The sequence below is a fragment of the Schistocerca piceifrons genome, chromosome 9, assembly GCF_021461385.2.
Source record: "Schistocerca piceifrons isolate TAMUIC-IGC-003096 chromosome 9, iqSchPice1.1, whole genome shotgun sequence".
Taxonomy (NCBI): domain Eukaryota; kingdom Metazoa; phylum Arthropoda; class Insecta; order Orthoptera; family Acrididae; genus Schistocerca; species Schistocerca piceifrons.
Genome location: NC_060146.1, coordinates 16,379,557 through 16,406,605, shown reverse-complemented (window position 1 = coordinate 16,406,605; position 27,049 = coordinate 16,379,557). Strand labels below are relative to the sequence as shown.

The 27,049-nt window shown below is 41.9% G+C and overlaps 1 protein-coding gene across 1 annotated transcript in view; it reads left to right on the top strand.

Annotated features, from left to right (window-relative positions):
* Positions 1 to 27,049, top strand: part of LOC124717200 (arylalkylamine N-acetyltransferase 1-like) — a 113,709-nt gene that overhangs the window by 73,761 nt on the left and 12,899 nt on the right. The window contains exon 4 of the mRNA XM_047243978.1: positions 3,101 to 3,225. Coding sequence (XP_047099934.1) covers positions 3,101 to 3,225 — 125 coding nt within the window. The remainder of the gene's footprint in view (positions 1 to 3,100; positions 3,226 to 27,049) is intronic.

Genomic DNA, 27,049 nt, shown 5'->3' with positions numbered 1-27,049 from the left:
GACAGTAATGCTAAGTACACGGCCAGCACACAATTAAAATCACACCTCTCGATGCACAGAGAAACAGCACTAAACATAACACTGACGATGATCAAAATGGAGGATCTGCCAGGCGCAAGGAGATGAGGGAGAAAGGAAGAAGGGAGGGAGGGAGGGGAAGAGAGGGGGGAGATGGGTGGGGGGGGGCGCTGAAGAGGGCCAGGTAGGGAGGGATGTGGGCGGGAAAAAGGCGAGGATGGGGTGCAGGGTCTCAGGGGGTGGGGAAGGAGGAAACTCCGCTCTAGGAGAAGGAGGGGAGAGGAAAAAGGGGGCCCTGGGGAGGGGGGGGGGGCAAGGCCAGGTTTTAGTTGGAGGGAAGGGTAGATGTCATGGCGAAGTTCATCATCTGGAAGGGGGAGGTGCTGGAAATCGCCCTGATGAAGGACATGGAGGGTGTGGAGGTGGAGAGAGGGAGGGATACAGTGATAGAGGTGCGGCAACAGGCGGGGGGGTGGAGAGGAAGGAGGAAACCAGGATCTGGGGGGGGGGGGATCAAGCCTGCAGACAATGTAAAGGATGCAGAGATGTTGGAGGAACAGGAGGAGGTGAGGGAAGGGGATAAGTTTATACAGGAGCCGTGTGGGGGAAGGAAGGCGGATGTGGAAGGCAAGGCGGAGTGCATGGCGTTCGAGGATTTAGAGGGCCTTGTAAAAGCGGATGGGTGCGGAGATCCAGGCAATGCTGGCATAACAGGATAGGACGGATGAGGGATTTGCAGGTGTGGAGGATGGTGGAAGGATGCAATCCCCACCCCCCAGTCAGTGGCGATGGCCTAAATACTCGCAGTCGAGAGGGCGTTGGTGGCAGGTTGCTTGTGAGTCTGTCTTTGGCCTGTCTCGTGACAGGCACACATTGATCCAGCGCCTACTATCTATCTTCGCACCACAACTTTCCCGAGCGGTGCGCTGGCCTCAGCTTACGCCAGCACACCTTTTCCTTCCGTTTTTAACATGCAGGCTCTTCTTTATAATTTCACCAAGGGTTGTCCGACTTTTCTATATGCTAAAATAGTCCTTCTGACAGCCAATTTATTTCCTATTTCTTCACATTTTTCCAGTAGGCATGGCGCTGTTGCTTCCTCACAATAATTGGTGACTTTATTCCTGCATTGTAAGGCAATAAAGCTAAGAAATATTGTGCATGTACTTCTTATTAATTTTTCCTCTGTTCAACAAATTATATTTTGTGTAAAGAGTATAAGTGTACACACTTTTATATGTGGAACCTTAATATGTATATGCATCAGTCTGCTGTGTTTTTCCTCTCTCTGTGCATGGAACAATCTCCCCACAAACATGTCACAAACTTTCCGACCTGATGTTTTCTGAACAATCGTAAAGCAGTACTGATTGTAACTGGACTTCTTCTGTCAACACAGACTACCTGTCCACACTTCAACACCTGACCTGATGCCTAGGATAATCGCTTACTCTTGCCACATGTACTTGGAGACAGTATTCAACCAAAAACCATACGAAAGGTAATCGCTACTGGCCATTAAAATTGCTACACCACGAAGATGACGTGCTACAGACGCGAAATTTAACCGACGGGAAGAAGATGCTGTGGTATGCAAATGATTAGCTTTTCAGAGCATTCACACAAGGTTGGCGCCGGTGGCGACACCTACAACGTGCTGACATGAGGAAAGTTTCCAACCGATTTCTCATACACAAACAGCAGTTGACCGGCGTTACCTGGTGAAACGTTGTTGTGATGCCTCGTGTAAGGAGGAGAAATGCATACCATCACGTTTCCGACTTTGATAAAGGTCGGATTGTAGCCTATCGCGATATCGGTTTATCGTATCGCGACATTGCTGCTCGCGTTGGTCGAGATCCAATGCCTGATAGCAGAATATGGAACCGGTGGATTCAAGAGGGTAATACGGAACGCCGTGCTGGAACCCAATGGCCTCGTATCACTAGCAGTCGAGATGATAGACATCTTATCCGCATGGCTTAACGTATCGTGCAGTCACGTCTCGATCCCTGAGTCAACAGATGGGGACGTTTGCAAGACAACAACCATCTGTACGAACAGTTCGACGACGTTTCCAGCAGCATGGACTATCAGCTGGGAGACCATAGCTGCAGTTACTCTTGATGCTGCATCACAGAAAGGAGCGCCTGCGATGGTGTACTCCACGACGGACCTGGGTGCACGAATGGCGAAACGTCATTTTTTCGGATGAATCCAGGTTCTGTGAACAGCCTCATGATGGTCGCATCCGTGTTTGGCGACATCGCAGTGAACGCACATTGGAAGCGTGTATTCGTCATCGCCATACTAGCGTATCACCCGGCGTGATGGTATGGGGTGCCATTGGTTACGCGTCTCGGTCACCTCTTGTTCGCATTGACGGCACTTTGAACAGTGGACGTTACATTTCAGATGTGTTACGACCCGTGGCTCTACCCTTCATTCCATCCCTGCGAAACCCTACATTTCACCCGCATGTTGCAGGTCCTGTACGGGCCTTTCTGGATACAGAACGACAGCTGCCCTGGCCATCACATTTTCCAGATCTCTCACCAATTGAAAACGTCTGGTTAGTGGTGGCCGAGCTACTGGGTTGTCACAATACGCCAGTCACTACTCTTGATGAACTGTGGTATCGTGTTGAAGCTGCATGGGCAGCTGTACTTGTACACACCATCCAAGCTCTGTTTGACTCAATGCCCAGGCGTATCAATACCGTTATTACAGCCAGAGGTGGTTGTTCTGGGTACTGATTTCTCAGGATCGATGCACCCAAATTGCGTGAAAATGTAATGACATGTCAGTTCTAGTATAATATGTTTGTGTAACGAATACCCGTTTATCATCTGCATTTCTTCTTGGTGTAGCAGTTTTAATGGCCAGTAGTGTATAATTATTTGTCTGCAAATGTCGTAAATTCTTATGTAATGTTGTTCAGTACACTGTCCTCAATCGCTAATAGAAATAGGTGCACTTATTATACCCTGTAGAATCCCTGTTGCAGTCGCAGTTAGAACATTTTGAACGCCTGTTGTATCTAGCGTTCGGTCAAACTGAGATGCACTTTCTGTGGGTACAGGTCTCGGAGAAGCTGCGCAGCCTGTTCCCCGGGGCGGACCTACGGCAGGTTGAGGTCCAGGTCGTATCTGTGGATGCAGCGACCAGGGGCCGAGGAGTCGCCAAGGCTCTCATAGACCACACGAGGTAAGCATGAAATGCATCACACTATATTGCGGATGTCCCAGACATGTCAAAGACAACTCAAGGTGTAAACCACTACACACTGGCGCTGCAAAGCTCACATAGACCAACCAAAACCAACCTCTTCATCACAATAGCACTTTCACCCAGAGACATCAATCATTTGCTGGATGTATTACAATCCCTGCCTTCCCCTACGATTTTTGCCCTCTACAGCTCCATCTAGTACCGTGGAAGTTCATGTCTTAATACAAATTTTATCATTCTGTGCCTTCTTCTGGTCAGTCATTTTCTGAATGATTCTGCGGACAACCTCTTCATTCTTTATCTTATTGGTTCACCTAATTTTTAACATTCTTCTATAGGACCACATCTGAAACCCTTCGCCGGCCGCTGTGGCCGAGCGGTTCTAGCCGCTTCAGTCTGGAATCGCGCGACCGCTACGGTCGTAGGTTCGAATCCTGTGTGATGTCCTTAGGTTAGTTAGGTTTAAGTTGTTGTAAGTTCTAGGGGACTGATGACCTCAGATGTTAAGTCCCATAGTGATCAGAGCCATTTGAACCATTTTGAAATCGCTCGATTCCTTTGTTTTCCGGTCTCCCCAAAGACCGTGACTCATTTTATCGCAATTCTACGCTCCAAACGAACATTCTGAGAAATTTCTTCCTCAAATTAAGGTGACGTTCGATAGTAGAGGACAGTTTTTGGCCAAAAAAGCCCTCTTTCCTTGTGCTAGCGAGATTTTTATGTCCGCCTTGCTACGATCGTCGTGTTTCACATTGCCTCCAAGGTGGCAGAATTCCTTTACTTCGTCTCTTTTTAGGTCTCGAATTCTGATGTTAAATTTTTCGTTATTCTCATATCTCTTTCCCTTTATTTTCATCTGATTTATTCTCAGTGCATTGCATGTACTCATGAGACAGTTCATTTCATTCAACATGTAGTCAGACTCTTACACACTTTCATTGATGATAGCAATCTCATCATCGGGTTTTGTCATCCATATCCTACCGCCCAGAATTTTAACCCTACTTCTGAAACTAACCTTGATTTCCATCATTGCTTCTTCGACGTACGGATTGAACAGTAGGACAAAATATTGCATCCCTGTTTATGGCCTTTCAAATACGGCCACACCGTTCTTGGTCTTTCATTCTTACTGTTCCCACTCGGATCTCGTCCGTATTGTATATTTCTCGCCTTTCTCTATAGCTCATACTTATGTTACTAGGAATTTTCGACATTTTGCACCATATTACATTCATGTTCATAAAAAACAGATCACCTTGAAAGATTAGAGATAGGACGTTCATATTCACAGGACGTATACATTGGTATGTTCTGCAGGAACGATTAGCATTTGAACCATGTTGGCCAACGGGTTCAAAGCCAACATCGATATCGAGGCGCAACGCTACCTACCGATAAAATGTGCCTGCGTCTCTCGTTGTGGGTATAAATAGAAGGTAATGGACCAGAGTGACTTGAGCAGACGCTCAACGTATGCGCGAACCGTATCATCAAATCAGTGAGTTTCAAAGAGGGTGCGTTATTAACATGATAGAATGTGATGCATCCATCCGGGAAATTGCTGCTCTTGTGGGACAAAGTGTTTCGGCAGTGTAATGAGTGTGTGCAGAATCGTTCACGCAGAAGAGGTCGTGATGGGTCAAGTCACACCACAGAGACCACCTCATCCGAATGGCATTGCTGGACAGAACTGCATCCTCCTCGGCTCTGGCGCTAAAGTACAACAGCGCAACACATCTTACAGAATCAGGGGTGACAGTCCGTCGCCGGTTATTACGGCATGGGTTAGGTGCGCGTCGTCCACTTCTCCGTCTGCCTTTGACGAATGTGCAGAAACACGCTAGACGGCTGTGGTGTGTGGAACGACGTCTCTGGGGAGAGGCATGAGATCCGACAGTGTGTTCGGATGAATCGAGGTTCTGGTTGTTTGAAGATGATGGCCGCACTTTGGTTCCCTACGTACAGGAGGAGCAGCATCACAGTGCCTGCATTCGCACAAGACATACAGCGCCAACTCAGGGCCATATGGTTGAGGCCCAACTGGGTACAGCCACAAACCGCAGTTGGTGCGTCTCCAGTGCGACCTACGTGAATAACATCCTGCCACCCGTAGCCATACCCTTTCTGCACAACACCCCAGACGCCATTTTTCAGCGAGGCAATGCACGACCACACGTTGCTGCACGAACATATGCCATCTTGGTGTCAAAGATGTCACCCTTCTGCCTTGGCCTGTCAGATCACCAGACTTGCGGCCAATTGAAAATATGTGGAACGTGCTGAAGCATCAGTTGCAGCACTGTGATCCTATGCCAGCCGCCATAGATGAACTTTGGAACCGGATGAGTGCAACATGGATGGCTGTACCACAGGACGCCATTCGCGCCTTATACGTGTCGAAGCTATCACGCATGGAACAAGTTATCAGGGCCATGGCGGACCTGTGCCCACTAGGCAACAGGACACGTGCTGAACCCAGGTGACTGAAACGCTAATCATTTCTGCAGAACATACATGTCCTGCGAATATGAACGTCCTATCTCCACTCATTCAAGGTTTTCTATATTTTCTGAACATGCATGCATATTTTCTTAAGCCCTGCACTATATCACGACTGCTCTGTGGTACCTTTCCATTTAATACAGCCAAATTGATTTTCTCATGAAACAAGTCCTCAATTTTATTTTCCTTTCCAGAAATCATGTAATATAAACATTAAGATTTTGGTCACTATACAGTCGAGTTGCTGAAGACCGTGTAATGTAAATGTAAGGTCTCGGTCGTTACACAACCAGTGCAAAAATGCTCCTGTTGGAGGAAAAAAAAAGGCGAATGTGCTCCTGTTTATTAAAAGACTCCGAATGAAAAGTGGGGTACAGGATGCCTCTTTCTACCTTCCTCGGCATCTTTTAAAAACGTTCCCAAAAATTTTGGCATGTGTATATATTCACGGTCTTTTGATACGCAACTCACTTCTGACTTTCGCAGGCTCCCCTAAATGTAACTCGCTTACACGAACTAGCCCATCGCTATAGCTCTCTCAACTCATCCACGCCCACCTGCCCATGCTCACTCACTCATTCAGCCCAACTTACTGTCGTTGTCTCTTTGCGTCTCTCTTAAAGTCACTGTCTCCTGTCTCACAACCACAGACTCCTTCGTTCTGTCCACCTACTACTATCTCCGTTTACTGTAACTGTCTCTTTCTTACTGCTACTATCTCATTCATTCCTTCGCACTGCTGCTGTCTCTTGTGACTGTCACCGTCCCTTGTTACTGTCATACACTTTGTCTTTCATTATTACTGTCTCTCTACCACTTCTAGTTTCTCCTGCTGTTAACTCCTGTCTGACTGGCACTGTCTCCTTCACTCTTATCCTGGCACTATTCTGTCACTGTCAACTATGTTCCACTGGCATTGTGTACCATTCTTTCTCCCAATCTGCCGTTGTCTCACTCGCTCTTCCCATACCACATTCACTGTGCAGTACTTTTCAGTATTTGTCACTTTTCTGTCTCTTTCCTTTGCCACTGTCTCCTCTCGCAGCCCAAAAATTGGCGAATATGATCGCATGTCAAAATTTTTAGCAAAAGTTTTGAGGTTTGAGGAAGTCAGATGACCTAAATGGTACGCCACTTTTCAGTCAGAGTCTCTTCATAAACAGAAGCATATTCGCCATCTTTTTTTTTGTTCCAATGGGAGCAATTTTCCACTGGTTTCTTTCCTTTCCCTGCTAGAGTAGGGCAAGTCACTGATATGAAAAGAACTTCATGGGTTAGTTAAATATTGCTGATTTACTTGCGTGAAATTGAAATAAAGCAAAATTATATAATTTCCACCTTACACATTATACCGGATTTTTTGTGCTTCATTACTACAATATGGGGTTGCCAGAATCCTTCAGATGACAACGGAGACACTTTACAGTATATTTTTCCGCGCTACGTCGCTCTATAAACCACATTTTTAACTCACACAGAATTTTACTAGCGAGCGTATTTTACGTGTATAACTACGGTAACCAATGAGCGAGGTGGAGCAGTCGTTACCACATGGACACGCATTCGGGAGGACGGCGATTGAAACCCGAGTCCAGCGATCCTGATTTGTGTTTTCCGTGATTTTCCTAAATGCCAGGATGGTTCCTTTGAAAGGGCAAGGCCGACTTTCTTCGCCATCCTTCTCTAATCCGATGGAACCGATGACCTCGCTGTTTGGTTCCCTCCCCCAGATCAACCAGTCAACGAACTATGGCAACTTAGAAACCTCTTTATCTCGGATACGGATAGAGATATCAAGAAACTTTTCAAGATTATCCGAGATGGGGATCTTATATATATGTCGTAAAACTTTCAGCCATTTGCTGTGCGTAGCAGTCTTGAATCTGCGGCTCGGTTTTCGTTACAGAAAAGCATGTTTTTAGAGTTTTTTCATCAACCACCCATGAACCTACAGGATGCCTCCATAAGCCTGTTAAGGTGCGCCGTAGACCAGATGAAATGGAAAAAGAACCAGTCGATTTGTTTGATCCGCCTAAGCTAGAGGAAGTCTGTAATATTCAGACTTTGATGATGTACGCAGGGTAGTTACAGTAAGGTATACAATTGGTCCCTACAAAACGCTGCATCCTACCTTTCTATCAGCAGCAGAATCCGAGGTATGGACCCTGGAAATATCTCGTTTCTCGTGCGGCGTTTTGGAATATATTAGGTAGCGCATGCTGTCACATGCGTACCGAAATGGAGCTGCCAAATATCTCATAGACCATACAACTTAAAGATACGGTAAACTGCTGTTCCGCACGAAAATACACTCGCCGGCTCAACGGTGGGTTCTTTGAATGATGATGGACCGTATGCCGAACGTCCCGAATTGTTGTTTGTTACTCAGTGATCACGACTCATTGCCACGATCGCGAGGAGAGAAGATGGAGATAGCTGTAGATACGCCTTGGCTCCTATGAAAGCGATGCTCTATCGCCTCTGTGGATGAAAGTTTCAGACACAGGTTTCCATCTGGAATCCTCCATAATCTCCAATATTTTTCGGTATGCAGGAAAAAAAATAATAAACTACAGATGGAAACCCATAACCGAAACCGTCATCCATAGAGGCAATAGAGCATTGTATTCATAGAAGACATCATCTTCTCCATTAACGATCGTGGCAATCAGTCGTGATCACTGAACAACAAGCAACATTGCGCGACATTTCGCCTATGTTCCGTCAGTGTACAAAGTCCCATTTGCTGCCGAAGGGGCAGGCGCTGGCGCCTATAACTTCGACACTGTGTAGCGTCGTCGGATGTTTCTGGACACGGGTTCCTATCCTCGATTTGTTCCTGAAGACATGCTGTACTACCTCTCAAGGTTTGTCGCAATATCTCTGGGACAGCCTCTATACAAAATGTTTAGAGGCCAATGTTTATATTTGACAGTCAGGTCACAGCACTGCAAGTCATTCAGACGGCCCCTAAAACCGATGAATGGGCAGTTCTCCATAGAATATCCTATCGACTTATCGTCTGTTCATCCGCACCACAGTATTGCTATTTCTTCACAATGTATAGGGAGAATGGGAAGTCATTTTAGCGACTATGAGCAGTGAATGAGAGAATTCATTGACATAACAAATTTAACAAAAGGGGGCTTTTATATAATTAAATTTTCCTTGCAATATATGAGTCTCAACTTTATCTACGATTATGACAGAAGCTGAAGAAATGAATTAAAATCTGTGCATTAGCCGGGACTTGCACGTGAGTCTGCTGCTTACTAAGGCAGTTGTGTTAGCGATAACACAATCGTAGCAGAACATTTGACGGAGCAGCATGAACTACCCCAGCCCAATGGCCTCCTTAACTCAAACTCCAATCCTCACGAAAACAAGAAGGGCAATATAGACTGAAGGCATGAAATGAAGTCTGTGTTAGGAATGGCATTGGAGTAGATAGCCCGTACAGCATTGCCAAATATACTACTATGGTGGTGTAATGTCTAACTCATCTGTGTAGAGAGCAAGAGACCTAGTTTCAAGTCTTGTCCATAGCACAAATTTTAATTCATTTCTTCAGCTTTTGTCATTTTCGTAAATGGGAGATTGTCATGCTAGTCACCTCGGAACGACCATCTCTGAAATGGCGAAACTGCTCAGCTGATCGCATGCTACTCTCGCGAGCATCAGTGGCAAGTGGATCAAAGTCGGTAAAACCACAGGTAGCTGGGAATTTGTTGGTCACCCAGTTCTCATCATAGAACATGGGAGTGGAAGTTTGGCCACTCTACAAAGCAGGCTAAACGGAGTTCTGTAGCAGACCTGGGGACAGGGCGAAATGCTGCGTCAGGCGCTACTGCTCCACAACACAAATTTCAGCTCAACTGTTGATTACGGGACTCTGCAGCAGATGACCAATACACGTCCTCATTTGAAGCCAATGACATTGACAATTGCTATTGCGGTGGACATGGGATCATCGACGTCGGATCGTGGATCAATGGAAACGTGACGCCTCGTTGTACCTGGTGGTTATACATTTAAGGTGCAGCTACTCACAGAGGACCAGTATGCGCTGTAAATATCGCATGGTCGAGAGACTCTGTAGGTATTCTAATCCATTAATGTGGAACCGATTTAACCTGAAAACAAATTAGTTCAGTTTTGGCCCACCAGGTTCAAATCTGACGCCGTGAATGCAAGAAAGATGTACAGATATGTTTTCATATGCAGTGAATTAGCAACAGCAGGTGGACAGGAAAGGTCAAACAAGTGAGAAAGTCATAATGTTGATTTTATTATTAACCACCACTTACACTATTTGTTCAGTATGAGCAACGGAGACGTCGAGAAGATGCTGTATCGACGTAATCAAAAGTTGCCCGCTGCAGTTCCGGTGGAATCTGAGTAATGTGTTTCTGTAGGCCGGCCTTCAGATCTGGTACAAACTGGACGTGTCCCTGGTAAACCCTTTCTTTTAGATACCCCAGAACGAAAAGCCACATGGATTCATATCAGACGACCTTGCACGCCATGAATCTGGAAAACGCCTATAGATAACACTTTTGTGAAAAGTTGCATTAAGTATATCTCTTATTGGGCGGACGACATGAAGTGTTTCCCCATCTTGCATTTACATCTACATCTACATGGTTACTCTGCAATTCACACTTAAGTGCCTGGCAGAGGGTTCATCGAACCATTTTCATACTACTTCTCTACCACTCCACTCTCGAATGGCGCATGGGAAAAAGGAACACCTAAATCATTTCGTTCGAGCTCTTATTTCTCTTATTTTATTATGGTGATCATTTCTCCCTACGTAGGTGGGTGTCAACAAAATATTTTCACATTCGGAAGACAAAGTTGGTGATTGAAATTTCGTAAATAGATCTCGCCGCAAAGAATACCTCCTTTGTTTCAGTGACTGCCACCCCAACTCTCGTATCATATGAGTGACACTCTCACCCCTATTGTGCGATAACACGAAACTGGCTGCCCTTCTTTGCTCTTTCTCCATGTCCTCCGTCAATCCTATCTGGTAAGGATCCCACACCGCGCTGCAACATTCCAGCAGAGGACGGACAAGTGTAATGTATCCTATCTGTTTAGTGGGCTTGTCGCATCTTCTAAGTGTTCTACCAACAAAGCGCGGTATTTGTTTCGCCTTCCCTACAATGTTATCTACGTGGTCTTTCCAATTTAAGTTGCTCGTAATTGTAATTCCTAGGTATTTAGTCGAATTGGCAGCCCTTAGATTTGTGCGATTGCTCGTATACCCAAACAGTGGTTTCGACACAGTTACGCGTTTTCAAAGCAGAAATCACATGCTGTACGAGGAGGTCTCGATAGCGCGCAGGCGTCATGGGACACCTGAAAGGTGCTCCGCTTTTCTCGTGATGGAAGGACGGACCGAGAGCTAAGGTGCTTATGAATCCACACCACACAGTCACGTACAGCGAGTGCAATGGCTCTTCGAGTAAAACAAGCGGATTAACAGTGCCCCAAATTCAGCAGGTCAGTGCAGCCACAGCTTGCTGTAGGGTAAAATGTCCCTCGTCACTCCACAGAATATTGGCTGGCCACATGACATCAACTTCAGTCGACACCATAAACCGAAGATCAAATTCAGATCGTTGATGCGGATCATGAGGTTACCGTTGCTGTACCACCTGGATCTTGTACGGGTACCAGAGTAAAATAAACCACAAAACTTTCCGTACTGTTGACCATTGGATGGACAATTCTCGTCTCTCTATGGGAGCACAAGCACTACGGGTGACACGTGCTGCGTGGTCAGGTACAGCAACAGCAACCTCGTCAGTAACTTCCACCGGGATAGGTGCCACACGAAGCCCAACTGGGTTTCCAAATTTCATCAACATGTTCCTTTCACCAGTTAATGACATCGGGCATCTTCTCAGACCTTTTAGTCAGCTATACTGTCTCAGTGCAGCAATGCAATTACTGCCATTCACATAAAACAGTTTCACCACAGCGCGTGGTCTCTCTTCTCGATAGCCATACTGTTCACTCAAGCTATGGTTCGTCAGATGACAGCGTGGATGTGAGACCTTAACTTTTCCCGGCGAATTGAATGTTGATATAACTTACGGGTTTGCTGGCGGGTGGCGTCGTCGAACACCGCCGATATTTAGACAGGAGCACACCCTGCCCTTCTCAAGGCACAAATGCAAGGAAGAAAAAATGTGCAAGCAAAATTTAATACCGCGGTTCACAGAGGAGAAAGAAGGAAGATACCAAACACAGAAGAAGTGTTAACACAAACAAAGATAACCAACATCACAAATATCAATAGTTACTATTAATCAACAGGTGAGGTAGCACTAAATCTGTCCCTCTGTTTTTTTATGAGAGACAGAGCCCGATTCCAAGCAGCATTTAAACAAAATCCACCATCTCTGTTAATAAGGTTCCTTGATAGTTTGATTTCAACAGCTTCCTTTATAAAACTATCCTAATAACTGGACGTGCAAGCCATAATCTCCGTGTTGTTGTATTCCATAGGATGACCGGTGTTCTGCAATAGCGGATTTCATACTGTCATAGAAACAATGTACAGCGCTAGATTTGCAGCTGGTGGCCACAACTGGAACTAAAGTTTTCCATTCCGTAAAAACATATCTACCAAGTTTCGCTGCCATACGATAATTAAAGCCCACACCGGAATTCCGTCAGCAGCTCCACTTAACTACCCGGTACGGCACACGTTTCTTATTTCACATGGTCGACAGACGTGCCCATGCACACCATGATCCGGGTTATGGGGCGCACGTGGTATCGGACACCAGTTCCACGCCTTGGAACTACTGGCTGGTAAGTTGCGGGAATTGCCTGACCAGTGCGTAGACTTCTGGTTCCACTTACCTCCAGGAAATGTACGAAGGACTTGGTGAATCCATGTCCCACAGAATTGCTGCTATAATGCGTTCCAAAGGTGGACCAACACGTAATTTGTTCACTACTAGCACTTCATTGTCACGAAATAATGAATGCCATGGACAGGCGGTGTCAAATTGATTCCATATTTCTACATTTCCAGAAGGTTTTGACACCGTTCCTCACAAGTCACGTCTAACCAAATTGCGGTCCTGTAGAGTACTGTCGCAGTTGTGCGACTGGATTGGTGATTTCCTGTTACAAAGACCACAGTTCGTAGCAGCTGATGGAAAGTCATCCAGTAAAACAGAAGAAATATCTGGCGTTCCCCAAGGAAGTGTTACAGGCACTCTGTGGTTCCTGTTCTACCGGGTGATCAAAAATTCAGTATAAATTTGAAAACTTAATAAATCACGGAATAATGTAGATAGGGAGGTATAAATTGACACACATGCTTGGAATGACATGGGGTTTCACTAGAACAAAAAAAAGTTCACAAAATGTCCGACAGATGGCGCTGGACAGCAAAACTGCTACCGTGACGGGTGAGAGGTACGCCGACATGTTACAGAATCGCATCATCCCCAGCCTGGCTGATAAACACCTGCTGGAACGTACGATGTTCACGCAGAATGGCGCTCCACCCCATATTGCTAGACGCGTGAAAGATCACTTGCGCGCGTCGTTTGATGATCGTGTGCTCAGCCGCCACTTTCGTCATGCTTGGCCTCCCTGGTCCCCAGACCTCAGACCGTACGATTAGTGGCTTTGGGGTTACCTGAAGTCGCAAGTGTATCGTGATCGACCGACATCTCTAGGGATGCTGAAAGACAACATCCGACGCCAATGCCTCACCATAACTCCGGACATGCTTTACAGTGCTGTTCACAACATTATTCCTCGACTACAGCTATTGTTGAGGAATGATGGTGGACATATTGAGCATTTTCTGTAAAGAACATCATCTTTCCTTTGTCTTACTTTGTTATGCTAATTACTGCTATTCTGACCAGATGAAGCGCCATCTGTCGGACATTTTTTGAACTTTTGTATCTTTTTGGTTCCAATAAAACCTCATGTCATTCCAAGCACATGTGTCAATTTGCACCTCTCTATTTACATTATTCCGTGATTTATTCAGTTTTCAAATTTATACTGACTTTTTGATCACCCGGTACACAAACTATTTGGGAGACAATCTAAGCAGCCCTCTTAGTTTGTCTGCATATGATGCTGTCATTTACCATCTTGTAAAGTCATCAGATGATCAAAACAAACTGGAAAATTGGCAAAATATCTGTATGGTACAAAAAGTGACAACTGAATAAAATATTAAAAATTGTGTGAATTTGTCCATATGAATACTAAAACGATTCCACTAAATTTCCATTACACGATATATCAAACAAACCTAAAAAGGCTGCAAATTCATCTAAATACTTGAAGATTACTATTAAGAATAACATAAATTGGATCACGTAGATAACCAACATCCTCCTCAGAGTGTGAAAATATTTTGTTGGCGCGCACCTACTGTAACGACAATACGAAACTACTTTTGTCTAGCCATAACTGTGGGTTTTTCATTTCTCAGTGAGGTGGCACATAGGAACTAGAACACATGAAATATTAGTTCACTTGATTATATAAGTGATAAAAAGATTACTTAAGGGGGGTAGGACATCAAACGGGCCGACTTGGAGCAGGACAGTCACCACAGGACATTTTAATTTCTACTGCGTATACTTTTACAAATAAATTCATAAAACTTTGTCACCATGACCAGGAAGGATTGAGAACTCATACTCATAGCAGTGGAAGCTCAAAAACGTAGCAAAATACCTTTTTTTACATGTGAAATTTCATCATTTTTTCACTTATTACTGGCTGCATTTGTTGCTATAGGTACACCTTTCTTCCTAAGTAAGAGAGATTCTTCGATGAATTTTTCATAGCATACAAACAGTAGTTACAGGTGTATGAAACTCTAGAATTTTCCTAATCTATTGAAAAACAGTGGAAAAAATTGAGATAATTAACTACAAAACTTGAATTTTTTCTAAACATGAAGTTTAAAATGCAACAGTTCATTCATTTTTTAACGAATTAAGTAACTTCTAGAGTTTCATCCACCTGTAACTATGGTTTGTATGCTGTGCAAAAGTCATCGAAGAATCTCTCTTACTTAGGAAGAAAAGTGTACCTATAGCAATAACTGCAGCCAGTAGTAAGTAAAAAAATGATGAAATTTCACATGTAAAAAAATGTGTTTTGTTACGTTTTTGAGCTTCCTCTGCTATGAGTATGAATCCTGAATCCTTCCTGTTCATGCTGTTAAAGTTTTATGAATTTATTTGTAAACATATAGACAGTGGAAATTAAAATGTCCTGTGGTGCCCCTGCCTCCCAAGTCGGCCCGTTTGACGTTCAACCCCCTTAACTCTGACACATTTCTTTGCCACAGGAGAACTGGACAATTTATAACTGTCACTGACTACAAAGCTTCACTTTATGCACTAATTAACAAACTGTTCTCTTGAAGTAAAGCATGCAACATTTACGAAAGTACAATTTCATCAGAAACTTTAACAATTCGTTTGTCAGACACTATGATGTTGGCTCCTTCAGCAAAGGTCACAGACTGGGCTTAGTTTCTGCATGGTCGACACTATATTGACCTCAGTGTGATGGCGCTGCTATATTGAGAGGGAGACCTAGTCTTCTGTCTGTATTCCCTCAGTAGTTGCGGATTGCATCGAGTCCTCGTTAATGTCTCTGGTATCGATTCGTGTTGGCGACTTTGGTCTGGCAACGCGATCCCTGGACGAAACCACACCTTGATAGGGGCAAACGATCATCATAAAAAATCGGAGCACAAACGGAAAGATTTCAGTGTTTTTGTTGCTACGCACTATGTGAGAGCTTGACGGTGGTTTTATAAACCCTCTGCCAAGCACTTAATTAAGAATTGCTCAGTAGTGATGTAGATGCAGAGATCCCGCGAGCACGTAGAAGTGCCACAACACAACGTCCCATGGACTCGGCTAATGTCTGGAGTAGTGCTGGAGGGAACTGACACCATGAACCCTGCAAGACTGTCCATAAATCCGAAAATGAAGGTGTGGAGATCTCTTCTGAACAGCACGTTGCATGGTATACCAGATGTGTTAAAAAATGTTTAAGTCTGAGGAGTTTGATGGCAAACGGAAGTGTTTAAACTCAGAAGTGTGTTCCTGGAGCCACTCTGTACCAATTCTGGACGTATGGCGTGTCGCATTATCCTCCTGGAATTGCACAAGTCTGTCAGAATGCACAATGGACATCAGTGGATGCAGGTGACCAGGCAACATGTTTACGTACGTGTCACCTGTCAGAGTCGTATCTAAACGTATCAGGGGTCGCATATCAATCCAACTGCACACGGTCCACACCATTACAGAGCCTCCACCAACTTGAACAGTCCTGTGCTGACATGCCAGGTCCATGGATTCGTGAGGTTGTCTCCATAACCGTACACGTCCACCTGCTCTATGCAATATAAAACGAGACACGTCCGACCAGGCAACATGTTTCCAGTCATCAACAGTCCAATGTTGGTATTGATGGGCTCAGGCGAGGCGTAAAGGTTTGTGTTGTGCAGTCATCACGTGTACATGTGTGGATCTTCGACTCCGAAAGCCCATATCGATGGTGTTTCGTAGAATGTTTTGCACGGTGACGCTTGTTGATGGTCCACCATTTAAATCTGCAGAAATTTGCGGTAAGCAGCGATCGATCTAACAACTGAGCCAGACACTTTTATAGGCGTTTCTGTCCGCAGCACCATATTCTGCCCGTTTACATATCTCCAAATTTCAATAAGAAAGCCTACATCGGCTCCTTTGGCGCTTCACTGTAGATGTAGCGATGTAGATTAAGCAGGTAGGCATAATCGCTTGGCTCATTGGTACAAAATCCCCATTCTCTCAAACTGTTGTTTGTAGTATTTGTTCGTTTAATGTTTTTGATTATGATCCTTATGATCATTTTCTGTAGTTTGAAAACCTTTTTTCATATTTTCTGTATCAGTTCTGCAGAAAAAAGGCGACAATGTACACTACTGGCCATTAAAATTGCGACACCAAGAAGAAATGCAGATCATAAACGGGTATTCATTGGACAAATATATTATACTAGAAGTGACATGTGATTACATTTTCACGCAATTTGGGAGCATAGATCCTGAGAAATCAGTACCCAGAGCAACCACATCTGGCCGTAATAACGGCCTTGATACGCCTGGGCATTGAGTCAAACAGAGCTTGGATGGCGTGTGCAGGTACAGCTGCCCATGCAGCTCCAACACGGTACCACAGTTCATCAAGAGTAGTGACTGGCGTATTGTGACGAGCCAGTTGCTCGGCCACCATTGACGACGTTTTCAGTTGGTGAGAGATCTGGAGAATGTGATGGCCAGGGCAGCAGTCGAACATTTTCTGTGTCCAGAAAGGCCCGTACAGGACCTGCAACATGCGGTCGTGCATTATCCTGCTGAAATGTAAGGTTTCGCAGGGTTCGAATGAAGGGTAGAGCCACCGGTTGTAACACATCTGAAATGTAACGTCCACTGTTCAAAGTGCCGTCAATGCGAACAAGAGGTGACAGAGACGTGTAACCAATGGCACCCAATACCATCACGCCGGGTGATACGTCAATATGGCGATGACGAATACACGCTTCCAATGTGCGTTCACCGCGATGTCGCCAAACACGGATGCGACCATCATGATGCTGTGAACAGAACCTGTATTCATCCGAAAAAATGACGTTTTGCCATTCGTGCACCTAGATTTGCCGCTGAGTACAGCATCGCAGGCGCTCCTGTCTGTGATGCAGGGTCAACGGTGACCGCAACCACGGTCTCCGAGCTGATAGTCCATGCTGCTGCAAACGTCGTCCAACTGTTCGCGCAGATGGTTGTCGTCTTGCAAACGTCCCCATCTGTTGACTCAGGGATCGAGACGTAGCTGCATGCGGATAAGATGCCTGTCATCTCGACTGCTAGTGATACGAGGCCGTTGGGATCCAGCACGGCGTTCCGTATTACACTCCTGAACCTACCGATTCCATATTCTGCTCGCCGTCTTTGGATCTCGACCAACGCGAGAAGCAATGTCGCGATACGATAAACCGCAATCACGATAGGCTACAATCCGATCTTTATCCAAGTCGGAAACGTGATGGTACGCATCTCTCCTGCTTACACGAGGCATCACAACAACGTTTCACCAGGCAACGCCGGTCGACTGCTGTTTGTGTATGAGAAATCGGTTGGAAACTTTCCTCATGTCAGCACGTTGTAGGTGTCGCCACCGGCGCCAACCTTGTGTGAATGCTCTGAAAAGCTAAACCAGGGCCGGCCAGAAATTCTGCACGCGTGCGCTGCTCGTGCACACGTGCGACTTCCGGGTCACAGCGTGCACGCCGCAGCCGTCAGCGTTCATGCAGTGCATGTTTCTACGCACACATGTCGCTTTATCCACTTGCTGGGATACTCTGTACCGGCGCATTCTAGTGCTCTTTCCACAGCTTGCATGCCAACCAGGGAAAGTACTTGGCGTATTAAACATCTAAAATACTGTCACAGTCTACTCATTGAGACGTCTACTTCTATATTAACAGTTTAACCCAGTAAGACAAGTAATACAGTTAACAACCGTGGGTTTTTATTAAGGCAGCTTGACTGACGGCACGTAAATACGCGTAATGCTTTTGATCTAGTTTTTAAGAAAGAGAGCACTTAGCGACTTCTAACGGACCTTATTCATGATTTCAAATAACATTAAACTAATGCAAAGTTTCCTATAACTAATTCTCGGTGCCCTCAGTTACACCCACATAATTTCTGTCTCACTAACCGCAGAAGCCTCGATGATCACCTGTCATTTCAATACCATTATTGCTACATCTTTCATGAGTTCCGTCTGAAATCTGCATAATAAGCGACAATTAGATGAATGTTATGATTTATCGACTTCAGCTGAGCGTAGCCCTTCACACATTAAAAAAAACCGTAAATGTAAGTATACATTGGAACAATCGGTTTAATGACCAACTTTCCTGGTAATAATACAACATGGAGCAGACTGGGGCCATAATGCAGTTAGTAAACAATAATTTTTAATTATGAAAGGAATAAATCCAAACACGTTTATCACTGGTCATGAGAAATGATAATCGAGTTGATGTGTTGTAACCTCCCCACAAAAATTTAAAAGACAATATTATATAGAAATGGAGCCAAGAAGCAATATCGTCCCCACAGAAATATTTAAATAAAAAATATAATAATCAATGGGAGCCAAGCGTAACCTCCCTGCAATGTACTGACAAAGGCAACAAAAACGTGAAATTCGCAATCTGACTCTGGTGTAAGCTCCCACAAAAATAATGAAAAACAATTCAGTGCTAATGAAACTTCAGTGACAATGATAATTCAATTAAACCGAAATATCGGTCTACGGCCCTGTGCAAAAAAATCAGAATTAAAGTCTTACCTCAGTACAACTGCATGTCAAATTTCTGCTCTTATTGTTGCCCACGGCTTGGAGGAACTGCATTGCAAATAATATATTTTTTTGAAATTTAACTGAAACTTTTCTTTAAGGGAAGTGGAACGAAATCGTTAGTTCAATTAAATAAATTTTTTTTGTAAAAATTGCTTTGAAATCAAAATTATTATTGGGGCACTTGTTGGAAATTAATTACAATAAATAAACTTTACATTATCTGATGATTACCTACATTAACAATATACCTCATTCAGCATCTTGACCAGAATGCCATGTCGACTGCGTCCCGCTCGCGACCATGACAGGACTAGACCACTACTGCCGACAGACTACATCACACAACTGCACTGGGCTGCTACTACTGACCGACCGCTCTGCATGACGACTACTAGCGTACTGCTCGCAACACTCGCGCGGTCAAGCGCAGACTAACCACGATAAAAGGCTCTCTGGTCAAAGATTTTATCACGCTTCACCATCGTTGCTACGTTACATACGTGTTTCATAACCCTCCACTGGGGGGGCAAAAATTTGGCAGCGATGGTGAGTCATTTGGACTTGCCAAGCGCGGCAAAATTTTTTCTTTAATTAATGAACTTTAACAATTTACAGAATATTTAAATACATGAATTAAATGTTGTGCACATGCACCAAGTACAAAATATATCAGACAAAGACAAAATGTGAGTACAAAACATAGTAGCAAATCAGAAAAATGTATATACAAATTATTTGACAGATAACAAAGTGCACACGCACTGAAAAAATTCTTTAGCATTTTCAGAACAAATAAACAGAATGGCAGAAAATCATGTTGATAAGTGACATGAGTGTACTTGCACTGGAGTTGAGAACATATCAGCAAATGATGAAATGTATATACAATGAGTAACAAATGACATAAGTGCATACGCACTGAAGTATTGAATATACAGAATGAGTATAAATCATATTGAAAAAAGAGAAAAGTGCACAGGCACTGAAGTTCAGTAGAAAACATATTAACACCTAACATAAGTGCACATGAACTGTAGTTCAGAACATATCATCAAAATAAAAAATGTATATACAATATAAAAGACAAGAGTGCACATATACTGTACTTCAGAACAAATCGAAAAAATGTCTTTAGCATTTTCGCAATAAATAAACATAATGGCAAAAACATATGTCGACAAGTGCCATAAGTGTACTCGCACTGGAGTTCAGCGAATCGAAAAAAATGTATAACCCATGAACATAAATGATATTAGCAAAAAAATGATTTTCACTATGTGACAAGAATTAGGATAGGAAAGGGAAGGATTGCATCATGGTTGTAGCACTTTAGATTGCACAGAGCTGTTCTGAAAGTCCATATCTTTCCACAGAAGTACAACATCAAGTGACACAATTTGAAGTTCTTTTCCCACCAGAATTTATCAGCGTAGCCAAGACACTGAACTGTCGTAGTAATGTTCCATGTTTTCATTTTGGCAGTACATTAGGTACACCAAAGAGTGGGACCATAATAACGTCTTCATCGCTCACGGTGGTGGACAGCATGTCGTGTCAACACCACGCTCTTACAAGGCACACCAACGTAGAATTAGTGCAAAACCAAAGATAGTGCTCCATGATCACTAGGATAGACGGGACAAATGGACATTGCAGTAATTCAGGGTAGTTAGCTCATAAGGTGAAGGACATTAAGTCACATACCATTCTTCATTAGTAGTTTGCAGCATTCATAGCCCAGTTATTGAACATTTCTGTATCATGTATGTAGTATTACAGAAAAATGTTCATTAATTGTTTTACATAGAATCAGTAGCCTTCTTTTCCTAGTTACAAAGCATTATTAAATAATCGCATTCTTTTCCAGTTACAAAGTATAGCATAGTTAATTAATCATTTGTCATTCCAATATAGTATTAATCATTAGCCTTCTCCTAATTACAAAGTATTACTAAACAATTGCATTCTTTTCCAGTTACAAAGTATGGCATAGTTAATTAATTATGTGTCATTCCAATATAGTAATAATCATTAGCCTTCTCCTAATTACAAAGCATTATTAAACAATCGCATTCTTTTCCAGTTACAAAGCGTAATTAATCATTTGTCATTTGAATATAGTAAGAATTATTAGCCTTCTCCTAATTACAAAGCATTATGAAACAATCACATTCTTTTCCAGTTACAAAGTATAGCATAGTTAATTAATTATTTGTCATTCCAATATAGTATTAATTATTAGCCTTCTCCTAATTACAAAGCATTATTAAACAATCACATTCCTTTCCAGTTACAAAGTATGGCATAGTTAATTAATCATTTGTCATTTCAATATAGTAAGAATCATTAGCTTTTTCCTAATTACAAAGCATTATTAAACAATCACATTCTTTTCCAGTTACAAAGTATCAACATTGAAAACAAGAGCTAATTAATGGCATAATTAATAACATAATTCATTGAGTGACATTAATTATTGGCACTCAGTGGCCAGCAAGTATTGAATAGAATAAAACATTGTTCATCATTCAGTATTATTCAGATCATTACGAAGTCATTATTAAAAATCAGTTAATTACAGTCATAGCATTAATAATCATGGGCATTATAAGTAGTCTCATTACAATAAACAGTGGCAGTTATTAGCCAGTTACAAAGCATTATTTTATATATTTTTTTTTGTATCATTAAGAAGTCATTACTGAAGTGACATACTATTCAGAGTTGATCAGTATTATTCAGAATTATCATAAACTAGTGACATTATGGTAATACATTTTTTTTTTTTTTGGTTAGCAATGCATTGCGTTGGGATCGAAAATTAATTGCTGAGGCATAACACTATTTGCTTTTGACCTATTGCTGCAAATGAGGATAGGTAATGTCATTCGTCATGAGTCAGCTGTAGCAAGGTTATGTAGCAAGGCAGTATATGTGATCACATTTATAAATGATAAACACAAATGGGTAAAAAATAAAAATGCAAGTACTAGAACAGGTATAATAAGTAACAGGTTTAGTAAGTATCATGAAAAGCTTCTCCTGGAAAAAATACAAAATGGATTATTGACCTGAAAGAAGAAACGCACACTATGCTGAAAAGTAGTGAACTTCGAATTAACAGGTAGTGAAATGTGTATAAAAATGTGTTCCATAGCTGTTCTTTCCAAAACTTTCCGTCATCCTACTATGCAATATAACACCTGCTGTCAAAACAAACTGCAATAAATACTTAAATAACTACATAGCATAAATACATAACTTCAACATTATCCCCATCTGTAAAGAAAAAATTTCATTATCAATCACTTCATTATCCATATTATCATAACTTCATTATTATCATCACCTGTAAAGAAAAACTTCATTATTCATAGCAGCATATTCTTCATCATTATTCATCAGCATTCTTTATCATCTGCAAAAATATCACTTCATTACTCATTACACAACTATTCCTTATCTCTAACATATTTCATCACTAAAACTAAGATGTGTAGTTCTGGCTGACAGCCTGCATCAATCACCTTGTATTCTGAAAGAAAAAATTAGTTAAGACTGCTATTCTACGATGAGTATAGTATATTCTTGTTAATGCTTGTTAATCCTGATCCATTTACTCTTCCTCATAAAGTTATTGCATCTTCTTTCGTTTATTCCGTAGGTGAAATTCCATTTCTGTTGAATTTATTTCTTACATACATCATTTCTTTCTGAAATTGATGAACAAAGATTAATGTCTTGCATTTAAATCATATACCCACTAAATAATGACTAGTTTATGGTGACATAATTAACCATACAGCATAACATGACAGAAAACGTAATATGTCAAAGACATTGACAGTGTTCAGATGCAAAAATGTACACAGAATAATACAATGCAGCAGCAAAAAATGTAAAACAGTCATGATCTTGAGATGGCATAAGGCAAAAAATGTCAAAGTCAACTGGTGTGTGTTATATCTTAACTATTTCACAGTGCATACAAACAAAACATGAAAACAATCGTACATAAAAAGACAAAATGTGACGTTCGTTGTGTTCAGCTTGTATGTAGTGTAGTTAATAGAGGCGAGAATTAAAGACTTTAATGGAGAGAGAATTTGATAAAATTAATATGTCATTACATAGAATTGCATAATTATTCATAAAATATGTAAGTTCGTCTGGAAAAATATGCACGGTCTGATGTGTAACGACAAGAAGAGCGACCTGCTAACCTTACCTTGCCGGGCACTTGCCAAGAAAAAATACGATAATCATCAGTAATTAGTCAGGTGAATATAATTGCATTAGTAAATGGCATCATAGTGTGTTGAATCATACAGTGTCTTCATTCAATAAAGGGTTTAATATTTGACCAACGGTGGTTGCCTTTCGATTTTCTGGTTCTCAAAGTTTCGACGTGTACAACATTGGGGTGAGGGATGCTGCGAATCCGATATGGACCTGCGTATAGAAGTTCAAATTTACTGCACTTACCTTTTAATTTACTGGATAAATGGTGTGTACGTACTAATATCTTCTGTCCAACGTGAAAGTCGCGGCGTGTACAAACCTGTTTTTGCTGTCTTCTCCGGCGCTCTGCGGCACGTTTGATGTTGTTCAGCGCAATGGCAATTATTTCATGGTGTCGTAGGCGACGACATTTAGGGAAGTTTACTAATTCTTTAATTTTGTTTGGTGGTTCAACGTTTTTCAATATAACAGACGGAGATAGCATAGTGGATTCATTTGGAATGGAATTAATTACATCTTGGAATGAGAGTATGTGCGTATCCCAATCAATATGTCTTTTGTGGCAGTATATTCGGCACAGCTTACCAATTTCTTTCATTAACCGTTCACAAGGGTTCGAAGAAGCATGGTACTTGGATATATAAATCGGAGAAATGTTTCTAGCTCGTAACATGCGTGTCCATATGCCACAACGAAATTGTGGTCCATTGTCAGAAATTACTCTCATCACATGCCCTACATGAAATAGAAAATGTTTTACAAATGCTTTCGAAACAGTTTTAGCAGTAGCTTTGCATAATGGAGTGAAAGTAACAAATTTTGAAGTGAGCTCAACAGCGACAAATATGTAGCAAAAACCTCTGTTAGTTCTCGGAATCGGACCAAAAATGTCTACTGCGGCCATATGTCTTAATTTAACGGGTACAATGGGATATAAAGGAGGAATATGTGAAGTGGTGTCAGATTTAGCTTTCTGGCAAATCTTACAAGACGCTAACTCGTCGTATACGTTTCTCCATGTTGGTAAAATAACAGTTCGCGTAAAGTGTAATGATTTCTAATCGTAACATTATTCTTATCTTCCCAAAGGTGTTTAATTTATTTCCACACGTTGTCTTTGTTTTGTTCTTGTGCTATGTCCTGTAATGACGATGAAATAAAATTTTCAAATGCAACTTGCTGAATGTACATGACACTGAAATTTGTTTTGCAGAAGTTGGTTGCTACGTCTTGCTGATTGTTGCCGAGAGAACGCGATAGTGCGCCTGCTATAACATTTTGTGTGCCGGGAATGTGAACTATTGTAAAATTAAATTCCTGTAAATAAAGTTTCCATCTGCTTAATCTGTCGTGAGTGAATTTGGCCGAAAGTAAAAATTGTATCGCTCTGTGGTCTGTGTAAACGGTGGTATGTCTGCCATAAAGAAAGTGCCGAAATCTCGTAAAAGCCCATACAACACATAATGTTTCAAGTTCTGTAACAGAATAATTTCGTTCAGCAGGTGACAAAATGCGACTTGCAAATGCGATGTTTTTAATTACTGTAGAGCCATCTTCATCAATTTCCTGGAAAATGTGTACGCCTAAAGCGGTGTTGGAACTGTCGGTGGCAACGGAAAAATTTCTGGTAAGACCTGGGTGCGATAACAGTGGAGCATTCAACAAAGTATGTTTCAGGTTCACAAATTCAGAATGTGCTTGCTTATCCCAAGACCAAATACTGTTTTTACCTGTTAATTGGCATAATCTGGGTGTGTCTAAAGCAGAGTGATGAATAAATTTACGAAAAAAGTTAATTAAGCCCAAAAAACTGCGTAATTGCTTCTTTGTCGTAGGAACAGTAATGTCACGTAGAGCTTGAAGTTTTTCCGGATCAGGTGCAATGCCTTCTGCTGAAATTACGTGTCCAAGAAATTTTATAGAAGTTTTGCCAAAGTGCGATTTACTAAGATTAACTGTAAGTCCTTGTGCACGAAAAGTTTGTAACAGTTGTTCAAGAATCAGATTGTGTTCAGACCAGTTAGCTTCTGCGATAAGAATGTCGTCTACATACGTCGTAATTCTGTCTCTAAGTTCTGTCGGAAGTATTGTGTTCAAACCGCGAATAAAAGCTGCAGAAGAAATAGTTAAGCCGAACGGTAATTTGCAAAATTGATAACAGTCGCCGAAACAGAGAAAAGCTGTGTATTTTCTGCAGTTCGGATGAAGTTGAATTTGCCAAAATCCCGATTTCAAATCTAATGTAGAATAAATAGCAGTACCGTGAAATTTTTGTAGAAGTTCCTCTAGTGTCTGTGGTCGATCTGTTTCATTAATAATAATGTCATTAATGTGACGTGAATCAAGTACGAGGCGAAGTGAGCCATCTTTTTTCTTAACAATATGTAGCGGGTTTATGTATGGACTAACTGCTGGTTCTATAATTCCTTGGTCAAGCATATCCTGCAATTCCTTTTTAACCTGTTCTCTGTGGATATATGGAATGGGATAATGCTTTGCTTTAAATGTGTCGTGCTGTTTGACTTGAAATTCATACATAAATCCGGACATAGTACCAGGAATGTTGTCGAAAACTGGAGCTTGCTGTAAAAGAATTTCGTGTAATTGCGTTCGTTCGTTGTGTGTAGTTGCACTGCTCTCTTTAACCTTATCAGAAATCATCTGTATTACGTCGTAGTCAGCTTCGTATGGAGTATTATAGTTGTGTACGTACGTATCCGTGAACAATGTGGGATTACAGTCTATGTTATGTGACGCGGAAATGACCTCTGTGCAATTAATTGTTTGCTCTTCCGCAGATAGTGAGTGCAGAAATTCTATAGCAAATTGTATATTTTCATCCTTCACCATTAAATAAGAATTCTGAAAATCAATAACTGCATCGTGTTGTACCAGAAAATTCATACCTAATATTACGTCTGTTGCCAATAAAGGAACAATCCAAAAATTAGAGTGAAAAGTATGACCTCCAATACAAAATGATAAATGCGTCTGTAATTTAACGTCTACTCCTTTACTCGATACTGCTCCCTTCACTTTTGTTTTGCCTAAAGGTAATGTCGGATAAGTATTCTCTTTGTTACACTCGTTAAAAGTCTCCTCATTTATTACTGATATAGGTGATCCGGAATCAATTACTGCTGAGAATTTCGATGAACCAATTTTAATTTCGATAACAGGATGTGAAATAGTTTTCTGAACAAATGGTCTTTCCTGCAAAAGAGTGTCTCTGGTGTCGTCAAAAGTAATTACATTTTCGTGAACAACATTTTGCGTGTCTGAAGTAGTGCTTGTATTATTGGAAGATGCGATCTGTACAGTATCTAGTCAGATTCTATCTGACGTGTTATTATTATTAGGAGGATTCTGTGGCGTTTCTACTATTTGAACAGCTCTATTACTTCTTCCAGACGTATTACGCTCTGGATGATACCTACTGTCGGGTTCATTCATGAGAATAGGTTCTTGTGTAAAATTTTGCTGTTGGTATGTCCGACTGTTGTTAGATGTACGCTGAAAATTGTTCTCATTATTTTTACGTCTGTCGTAATAGTCATTCCTATACGGTGTATTGCGATAGGAATTGAAATACTGCCTTCTTTGTACGTAGTTGT